General features: G+C 34.7%; 1 protein-coding gene and 2 long non-coding RNA genes across 4 annotated transcripts; 1 reads left to right on the forward strand and 2 right to left on the reverse strand.

Moving 5' to 3' along the window:
- Positions 1–1,472: 1,472 nt before the first annotated feature.
- LOC135749436 (uncharacterized) lies at positions 1,473–5,027 on the reverse strand. Of its 2 annotated transcripts, XM_065268028.1 has the most exons (5): positions 4,969–5,027; positions 4,408–4,462; positions 4,018–4,182; positions 3,607–3,765; positions 1,473–2,146 (listed from the first exon to the last, which is right to left on the reverse strand). In XM_065268028.1, the coding sequence occupies exons 2-5, from the start codon at positions 4,457–4,459 to the stop codon at positions 1,824–1,826; spliced, it is 699 nt and encodes a 232-aa protein (XP_065124100.1). In that variant the 5' UTR covers positions 4,460–4,462; positions 4,969–5,027; the 3' UTR covers positions 1,473–1,823. The 2 variants fall into 2 exon arrangements, with proteins under 2 accessions (XP_065124100.1, XP_065124099.1); XM_065268027.1 differs by lacking the exon at positions 4,969–5,027 and having other exon boundaries at positions 4,408–4,521.
- A 476-nt stretch (positions 5,028–5,503) lies between these two features.
- LOC135749435 (uncharacterized) lies at positions 5,504–6,966 on the forward strand. Its single transcript, XR_010532379.2, has 3 exons — positions 5,504–5,637; positions 6,020–6,227; positions 6,326–6,966. It is a non-coding gene; the product is annotated as an uncharacterized lncRNA (long non-coding RNA).
- Positions 6,967–9,428: 2,462 nt separating this feature from the next.
- Positions 9,429–9,910, reverse strand: LOC141280904 (uncharacterized). Its single transcript, XR_012335258.1, has 3 exons — positions 9,846–9,910; positions 9,695–9,781; positions 9,429–9,557 (listed from the first exon to the last, which is right to left on the reverse strand). It is a non-coding gene; the product is annotated as an uncharacterized lncRNA (long non-coding RNA).
- Positions 9,911–10,409: the final 499 nt, after the last annotated feature.

Consider the following 10,409-nt stretch of genomic DNA (forward strand, 5'->3'; position numbering starts at 1 on the left):
ATGATAAGTAATAGTAAATTAATGACCGGCACATATGGTGTATGTATGTATACTGTAACTAACTAGAAACACTACTGTACTTACAAATTGTATATACATGATAAGTTTGTTGTACCTGCAGGTAAATGTAAGTTATACTTATACCATACCTATATGATAAGAACAAACATTACTGATCTGCCATTTTGGTACTCAGTATCTTGGTCCTTTAAACCAAGCATTAAATAACCGTATGCATTAACTACTGGGTACATTCACTAGTACATCCATGGTAACTACATGGAAACAGGACTGTAAAATAAAGTGTTGCTTTTTAAACAGTTATTATATAGGACCTACCACCTAAGATATAGCATCATATACATCTCACTTTGAGGCAAACCCAACCATTGACTATCCTACGCATTAACTACTGGGTACATTCACTAGTACATCCATGGTACCTGCATGGATACAGGACTGTAAAATAAAGTGTTGCTTTTTAAACAGTTATTACATAGGACCTACCACCTAAGATATAGCATCATATACATCTCACTTTGAGGCAAACCCAACCATTGACTATCCTACGCATTAACTACTGGGTACATTCACTAGTACATCCATGGTACCTGCATGGATACAGGACTGTAAAATAAAGTGTTGCTTTTTACACAGTTATTATATAGGACCTACAACCTAAGATATAGCATCATATACATCTCACTTTGAGGCAAACCCAACCATTGACTTTCCTACGCATTAACTACTGGGTACATTCACTAGTACATCCATGGTAACTACATGGAAACAGGACTGTAAAATAAAGTGTTGCTTTTTACACAGTTATTATATAGGACCTACCACCTAAGATATAGCATCATATGCTACCCAGTCTCACAAAGTTTCGTGATATAGTCACGTATTTTTTTGATTCTTTTTTCGTGCTATTATCACGAAATTTCGTGTTTTTTCGTGATCGTACAGTATAACGAATTCCTGTTTTCGTGTGATTATCACGTATTGGTTACTCAACTGCTTTTTCCTATTTTCAAACCATTGTCGCTTCGGTTTAGGGTTAGATTTGGTGCTTGCATTAGAAAGTCACTTTCTATATTGGTTTATACTATTTTTTCTGATTTATTTTTTTATATGTCGCCTGGCGTTGGGGTTAGAGTTGGGTTTGGTTAGGGATGTCATTTTATGTAAATCTAACCCTAAACCGAAGTGACAATGGTAAGAAAATAGGACAAAACAGTTGAGTAACCAATACGTGATAATCACACGAAAACAGGAATTCGTTATACGATCACGAAAAAACACGAAATTTCGTGATAATAGCACGAAAAAAGAATTAAAAAAAAATACGTGACTATATAATGAAATTTCATGAGACTGGGCTGTCATATACATGTCACTGTGAAGCAAACCCAACCATTGACTATCATACGTATTAACTACTGGGTACATTCACTAGTACGTCCATGGTAACTACATGGAAACAGGACTGTAAAATAAAGTGTTGCTTTTTACTCAGTTATTACACAGTAAGACCCTAAAATAAGAGTCATAATACACTGTTTTTGAAGTGAAGCAAAACATTTACTTATTTATTTCTTAACGATCTTGTCTTTTTTGTTGAATTTTGTTGAACACTGAATTTTGAAACAGCAATGACATACAGGTTTTTTTGTACTTTTTTCAACATATTGAACATTCTGATTTTTTTTTAACAATTAACAGCATTAACCTGAGAACAACGATATTAACAAAAATACTATTTAACCATCATAAAAAATGCAGAAATGTTATTTTGGGAACAGCTTATTATACTACTGGGTCAATTAATTGTCTTCCTTTCTAAATTTGTACCTAATTGGGAGGAGTTCACGTTTACGTTTCATTTCATTGATTTTATTAAAGACTTCTGGGTTTGTATCCACATATTCCTTGCACTCCTTCGCATATTTCTGTAGAGTTCCACCCTGAAATTCAGGAATGTGGAGTTCAGGAGTAGCAATAATCTGCAACTCTGCAATAATGGCTGTAAGTGCGATGGTATTGCGATCAACATTGTGTTGCTTGCAGCTGTGGGAGACGCTTCTGGTCTTCATGAAGCTTTTCAGAATGGCCTTGTAACGTTGCAAAACATCATCAGGTGTTTGAACTGAAAAAAAAGTATGTAACATTATGTCATTGCAGGACTATTACTTTTCTAATGCATTAAGATGTAGTTCCACCTTTGACCACTAAGGGGTGAAAAGGTATAATTAATATATGTAAGCAATAAGTAACGGCTGAAGGGTATATTAGGCATGAAGCGAAGCGGAGCAGCCGTTACTTATTCACGATACAACACTTGCCTCGAGTACCTTATTGCTTTTATAAAACGGTTACCACACAATATAAAAGTTTAAAAAAAAATTATTAGTGCAACTTTCATGAAGTTAAATCAATAAAAGCATTCCATCCGCTAGAAAAAAATAGTCCCTGACCGTGAACAAAAAACATTCCAATGTGTAATATGCATGAAAGCTCAAATAAAAACAACAAACCGTTCTGAAACTGATACGTGTGGTTGCTAAGGGTGTTGCTAAGGGTGCAGTGATAAATAGAACCGTTGGGTGAAGCGGTCCTAGCCCTGTTTTATCGTGAATATCAGAATCAAGGATTGGAACTAACTGTTTTATAAACATTAATGCATGTGTGAAAGACTTAAAGCGATAGTTCACCCATAAATGAAAATTATGTCATTAATGCCTTCGGAAACACAGTTAAAGATCAAGAGCTTTCTGACCGTCCATTGAATATGTATGTACATTATACTGTCCATGTCCAGAAAGGTAATAAAAACATCATCAAAGTAGTCCATGTGACATCAGTGGGTCAGTTAGAATGTGTTGAAGCATCGAAAATATATTTTGATACAAAATTGGTACAAAAATTACGACTTTATCCAGCATTGTCTTCTCTTTCGGGTCTGTTGTTAATACGCGTTCACCACACTGCAGTGATGCTGGTGACGTACGACGCTGCTGACGTGTTATCTGGTGCACCTAAGCTTCGTTTTACAGTCTGAGGGATTAGGACATCTGCGACATGCACATTTACGCACCATTAAAAAAATATAGCAATACCAAAACACAAACAATTTTGAACAGCTTGAATACAGCGTGCGTCTCCCTCAAACTCTAAACGAAGCTCGGGCGCACCAGATAACACATCAGCAGCGTCATACGTCCGCAGCATCACTGCTGTGTCATGCATGCGTATTCAAAGCAGACCGGAAGAGAAGACAATGGTCTTACGGGTTTGAAACAACATGAGGGTGAGTAATTAATGACATATTTTTAATTTTTGGTTGAACTAACCCTTTAAGATGTGTAATTTCAATTTCACATCTTTTTTTATAACCCCTTTTAATATTTTATTTCAATTTCTTTACTTTTTATATTTTTATTTTTTGTGACTTTAGGTAAAAACAAAATAAGAATTTTATTGTACCAATGTACAAATCACAGTAACAATCTAGAATCTTTAATGAATGGATAATAGCTAGCTCAGTACAATAAACTGGGAAATAAGAAAGTATTTAAACTGTACGATAGGTTTGGTCTTTGCACTTACCTCTTCGAATGGTGGCATGTTTTTCCTCCCTGACTTTGTGCTTTCTCTTTTGTTTTCTTTTTGGATGCTTGTCAGATGAATCCGATGTGTCTGAGAATGTTGAACTCTCTCCAGATTCTGACTCAGAAGAAGCATCATTTTGCATCTTCTCTTTCTGTCCTAAGAACATTTGTACAAAAAGACATCTAACATTTGCTACAGTAAAATATTATTTTCTTGAGTTTCCTAAAATTGTAGATGTTATGAAATGATATGCTTTATTGTTTTATTACATCAAATCTCTATTTTTGATTTTATTGAGTTCGTATGCCTAACAATTAGATTCCATGTGTTTCTTATCAGACTTAAAAAAAAAATGAGTCAGATATGTCAAGGAAATAAGATTTCCTACCTATGTGAATAAACACTTACTTGGTTGTCTGTTTTCAAGAGCACATTTTAATTGTTCCCGAAGGAAGTCTCGCTCCTCTTTCAAAAGTTTATTTTCCTCTTTCAGGTTTTCAATTGTTGCAACTGCAGTTGGCGCAACTTGTAGGGGCACAGAGACAGGGGGAGGCACAGAGAGAGAAGTACCTGCTGTAAATTTACAGTAATAAAAAACATTTATCAGTTAATTCTGGAGATTTCAATTAAGTTTAAAAGATGTGTATTACTATTATATATCTGCATATAATCTGCATTAGTGGTTTTAGCTTTAAATTTATATTAATATATATCCCTAATTTTAGTTTGGGCTATAGCAAATTATAAAAAGAGGCTTGTTTTTATATATATAAATGGTATGGATAAAACCTTCCTCACCTTCATCAACAACTTGTTTTCTCCCTCGCTTTGTGCGCTTTGTGTTCTGCATATTCTGCATATTAAAAACATTAACATTTTAAGTATCAATTCACAACTGCAACTGTAACCATTGCACATAACACATAATTACAGCAGGTCAAAACATAGTTTCCACATGGATGGTTATATGACACTTAAGGGCATCTTTATATAAAATTATACTTTGAGCATCATTAAATGTATTAATTTGTTGTATGTTTATGGTAGCTCCTTAACTGATAATAAGTTGTCTCATTAAACATGACGTCTTATGCAAAGTGCATCAAGCTGTTATTCAGCCAGTGCATTCATTTGTTTGTGTAAACTAAAGTTAGATTCCGAGATATGCATCCCTTTAGGTCTCTCTTAAAAAAAAAAAAACTTAGATGGACTGATATGATATTGTATATAATTTGCGGGTTGAGGGAGCCACTATTTCGCGAGATCTGTAAAGTTACTTGTTAGTTAAAGGCTTAACAATTTAACAGCGTCCATCTCCGCGTATATAAGTTATTGTTGTTGTGTTCATATATAACTTACCTTAACACGGATGAAGACCAGGGCGATGACTGATAGTTACGACGAACACGGATGATGACCTGTACAGTTACGACTGATTGTTCCGAACTTCCGATGACCCCGAAGTGCGGGAACAGGAAGTTCATATCTCGCGCTCAAAACATCCAATCAGTGATCATATTACTATTTTAGCTGCTTTGCTGTGTTTTAGAAGTCGATGACGTCACTTAGCCTAACTAATAGTTTTCAGAGATTAATTCAAAATGAGTCTTGTCAGATCTTTATTACGGAGGATATACGGAAGACGTAAATCACTCATTAAATGGCTTCAGAAACACAGGCTCCTGCTCAGAAAAAAGAAATGTAGGTTATGCAGAAAGAGGATGAGTCTTCAAAAAACTAACACAACAAAAGATGGATATCGATGGTAAGCACTGTCTTTTGTAGGACAGGCAAAATTAGATTTTAATTTTAACTAGATGAGGTAAAAGTTTGTGAACAAAATTTATGTTGGCTTGCGAAAGCCTAGTCTTAAAGTTCAAAATATAAAGTACTAATTTTATTTTTTACATCAACGTACAGGATATGTAGACGAAATCGCCACAAGGACGTGTCACTCTCCATACGTCACGGCTCTGTTTTCAGCAAAAGTCATGTTTCTCTTTCTTCCTATATGGAGTTCATTCACAGGTAACTTTAGAAAGTCCAAGTTCTATAATCTAAGACTTAAATTAATGAATTCAGGGTGTTTAAAGTCTTTATGTGTTAACATATTACATCATTACATATTACATTACATGTTTAATTATTTATATATTAGTAAAAGCCCTGAGGCTGTGCCATTTTAAAATCTGTCACATGTGTTAATGTGTTATGTATATTGTTAACCATTTGTTAAAAATAGTTAATGTGTACCAATAAAATAAATTCTAGGTATTGTGTGCTGTTTGTGTATGTGCATTAATCTTGTTTTCAAATTTATTAACTAGTTTTCTAGTTTAAAGTATGGCAAATATTCTTCTTGTTGTGTATACTGTATGCATGTAATCTAATTGTTAACACTCTGCTTCAGATTTGCTCAAGGATTACGTCTCCGTCAGGTGGATATGCTTGAAGAGGGTCTGTGTGGCAGTAGTGCAACATTTACAAAAATGACTAAAAAACTCAAGGCAGTATGTGTTAAATCAATCAAAAAAATGGAAAGAGAGCGGAGGATCAGAATCGGTGGAGCAAGAGCATTTGTGGTCCTGGATGAAAGCAAGTTTTGCCACAAACGGAAGGTATTTGTGTGTATTGTAAAAAAAGTTTGAATACTTTTAAAAAATCAATGCAATTGGTAACAGTAAGATACATAGTTTTATCCTTCTCTTATATTTAGTATGCACGTGGGCGTTTTGGCAACACATGGCGAAGAAAAGCATGGGTTTTCGGTATGATTGAAGTCAAAAGAAAGCAAAGGAGACCTGTGCTGAAAGTGGTAAAACGAAGAACAGCAAGAAAATTAATTCCCATTATTAGGAAGCACGTGCGTCAAGGTAGCACTCTGCTCAGTGATGACTGGCCAGCTTATAGAAGACTTTCTCAGCATGGCTTTATTCATTATCAGGTCAATCACAGTCGTTTTTTTGTACATCCACAAACAGGAGCTCATACACAACATATAGAACGTGCATGGAGAACCTACAAAAATGAGGTATACCGTTACAGGGGGAACATGACTCTACAAACACTGAAAGATCAACTAGCCTTCATTGAATGGCAATATTGGAGGGGAAAACTACATCCCAGAGGTATTCTTGGATGTTTGCTTGAGGACATTGCTGCTATATACAGGGTGTAGCACAATGACTTTATTAACTCTACAGGAATATGTGGATACAAACCCAGAAGTCATAAATAAAGTCACTGAACTAAAACGTAAGACAATTATTTGACCCAGTAGTATAAGCTGTTGCCAAAATAAAATTTCTGCAGTTTTCAAGATGGTAAAATAGTATTTTCGAAAATCGTTTGTTCTCAGGTTAAGGCTGTTAAAAAAATGGGAATGTTCAATATGTTAAAAAAAAATAACAGTATGTCATTGCTGTTTCTAAATGCATTGTTTAACAAAATTCAGCAAAAAAAGACAAAATCTTTAAGAAATAAATAAGTAAATGTTTTGCTGCACTTCAAAAGTATTGTACAATGACTCTTATTTTATGGTCTTACTAGTTAATATAACTAACAGTTGCCAATGTATATGTATACTATGCTATCCTGTGTAATAACTCAAGTAAAAAGCAACACTTTTTTTTACAGTCCTGTTTCCATGTAGTTACCATGGACGTACTAGTGATTGTACCCAGTAGTTAATACGTATGATAGTCAATGGTTGGGTTTGCTTCACAGTGACATGTATATGATGCTATATCTTAGGTGGTAGGTCCTATATAATAACTGTGTAAAAAGCAACACTTTATTTTACAGTCCTGTTTCCATGTAGTTACCATGGACGTACTAGTGAATGTACCCAGTAGTTAATACGTATGATAGTCAATGGTTGGGTTTGCTTCACAGTGACATGTATATGATGCTATATCTTAGGTGGTAGGTCCTATGTAATAACTGTTTAAAAAGCAACACTTTATTTTACAGTCCTGTATCCATGCAGGTACCATGGACGTACTAGTGAATGTACCCAGTAGTTAATACGTATGATAGTCAATGGTTGGGTTTGCCTCAAAGTGAGATGTATATGATGCTATATCTTAGGTGGTAGGTCCTATATAATAACTGTGTAAAAAGCAACACTTTATTTTACAGTCCTGTTTCCATGTAGTTACCATGGATGTACTAGTGAATGTACCCAGTAGTTAATGCGTAGGATAGTCAATGGTTGGGTTTGCCTCAAAGTGAGATGTATATGATGCAACATGATCTCACGAAGTTCCGTGGGATAGTCACGGAATTTTTTGCTCATTTTTCCGTGGCATTCTCACGGATCTCCTCATATTTCCGTGGCCCTGACACGGACTTTCTTTTCCGTGGCATTCTCACGGATTGGTTACTCAACTGTTTTTTCCTATTTTCAAACCATTGTCGCTTCGGTTTAGGGTTAGATTTGGTGTTTGCGTTATTATTTCACTTTAAGTATTGGTTTATACTATTTTTTTTGATGTATTCTTTTATATTTTCTAAACTTTAATCAATTGTCGCCTGGCGTTGGGGTTAGAGTTGGGTTTGGGTAGGGATGTCATTTTATGTAAATCTAACCCTAAACCGAAGCGACAATGGAAAGAAAATAGGACAAAACAGTTGAGTAACCAATCCGTGAGAATGCCACGGAAAAGAAAGTCCGTGGCAGGGCCACGGAAATATGAGGAGATCCGTGAGAATGCCACGGATAAATGAGCAAAAAATTCCGTGACTATGCCACGGAAATTCGTGAGATCAGGTTGATATGATGCTATATCTTAGGTGGTAGGTCCTATATAATAACTGTGTAAAAAGCAACACTTTATTTTACAGTCCTGTTTCCATGTAGTTACCATGGATGTACTAGTGAATGTACCCAGTAGTTAATGCATACGGTTATTTAATGCTTGGTTTAAAGGACCAAGATACTGAGTACCAAAATGGCAGATCAGTAATGTTTGTTCTTATCATATAGGTATGGTATAAGTATAACTTACATTTACCTGCAGGTACAACAAACTTATCATGTATATACAATTTGTAAGTACAGTAGTGTTTCTAGTTAGTTACAGTATACATACATACACCATATATGCTTTCATTAACTTACACTGGCCTACAGGTACAACACACTTATTATGTATATACAATTTGTAAGTACAGTAGTGTTTCTAGTTAGTTACGGTATACATACACCATATGTGCCGGTCATTAATTTACTATTACTTATCATGTATATACAATTTGTAAGTACAGTAGTGTTTGATATTAGTTATCATATATGTACACTATAAATACCTGTCATTTACCCTAACTTGCCTGTAAATACCAAATACTTATATTGTACATTCATTTGTAAGTACAGTAGTGTTTTTCGTTAGTTACAGTATACCTACACTATAAGTATGTATATGTTATTACCCAGTACTTATCTAGAGTTACATTTTAACTACCAAGTATGTACTACTGGTAAGTACAGTAATGATACCAATTACTTACCATGTAGATACCTAAAAGTAAGTACCACACATTTGTCGGTAAGTACAACTTATTTACCATATATGTACACTGTAAGTACACGTACTGTAAAATAAAGTGCCACCCAATATTCTATATGACCAGTACAATATGGCTCTAATTAAAAAAAAAATATTCTAATCATCAGCTATGAATGTACAGTTTGGTGTGCATCTAAAAATACTTCACAATATAAAAAATAAGGTATACATTTGTAAACCATCACACACTGAAGAGACTCAGGGGTGTGTGTGTGCATCTGCAGGACAGGTTCTCGTGCAGGAAAGAAACGCAAAGTGTGTGGAACCACATCAATATCAGCCTCAGTTTTCCATCACAGAACGGACCTGCTGCTGCTTGCCTGGATGTTGGTCTTGACTCTCATTGCAACAGGGGCCTTATCACTGTCAGTGGTAAATCTGTAATAAATAAATAAATGGTTTGGGTTAGAAAAATTTAAAACAAAATATAAAATAAAAATATTACTCAGTATTTTACTATATATAGTATTTTACTAGTATATTACTGTAGTGACACTTTAATAAACTGTACTTACACATTAGTCTCAGTTGCTTTGAGAACTGAAGGAGACCTATGGCGTTTGTGAGTAGCGGGTAAAAGTGAAAGTGATCCTGCCACATTCCTAAAAAAAAACATAATAATAATATAGTGCACGCATAACAGAAACATGGGTAAATGTGGCTTACACTTGATGAATGTCGGTCGCGTTGCTGTGTGATCTTGTGCGAAGAAATGAAAGCGAAAGTGTTTCAGCCCTATTCCTAAAAAAAATAATAATAATCATCATAATTAGTATCATTGTGTATTTTCCAAAGTACTAAGCAACAAATCAGTAATTCTAATATACTGCAGGCATAACAGAAAAATGGGTACATGTTGACGTACTCTTTATTGTTCCCAGTTGCGCAGCTGCGTGCCCTCCCAATGCGAGTATCAAACGAAGGTGAAAGTGATACAGCAAAATTCCTAAAAAAAACAAACAAAGTTTTATGCATAAAAAATCAAGCAACACATCAGGAATACTAATATTGAGTACAGAAAAGCCGGTAAATGTAACTTACACATTATGAATTTTGGGTTCGTTTCTGCATGCCCCAGTGCGAGTAAATGACATTGAAGCAACATTACAAAAAAAAACATTATTTGTATCATGTATTTTCGGAAAATACAAATATGTTTATATATATATATATAAAAAAAATTATTAGCATCTTGTATTTTCCAAATTACTAAGCAAAGCATCAGTAATA

This window comes from Paramisgurnus dabryanus, chromosome 16 (genome assembly GCF_030506205.2).
Source record: "Paramisgurnus dabryanus chromosome 16, PD_genome_1.1, whole genome shotgun sequence".
Taxonomy (NCBI): Eukaryota; Metazoa; Chordata; class Actinopteri; order Cypriniformes; family Cobitidae; genus Paramisgurnus; species Paramisgurnus dabryanus.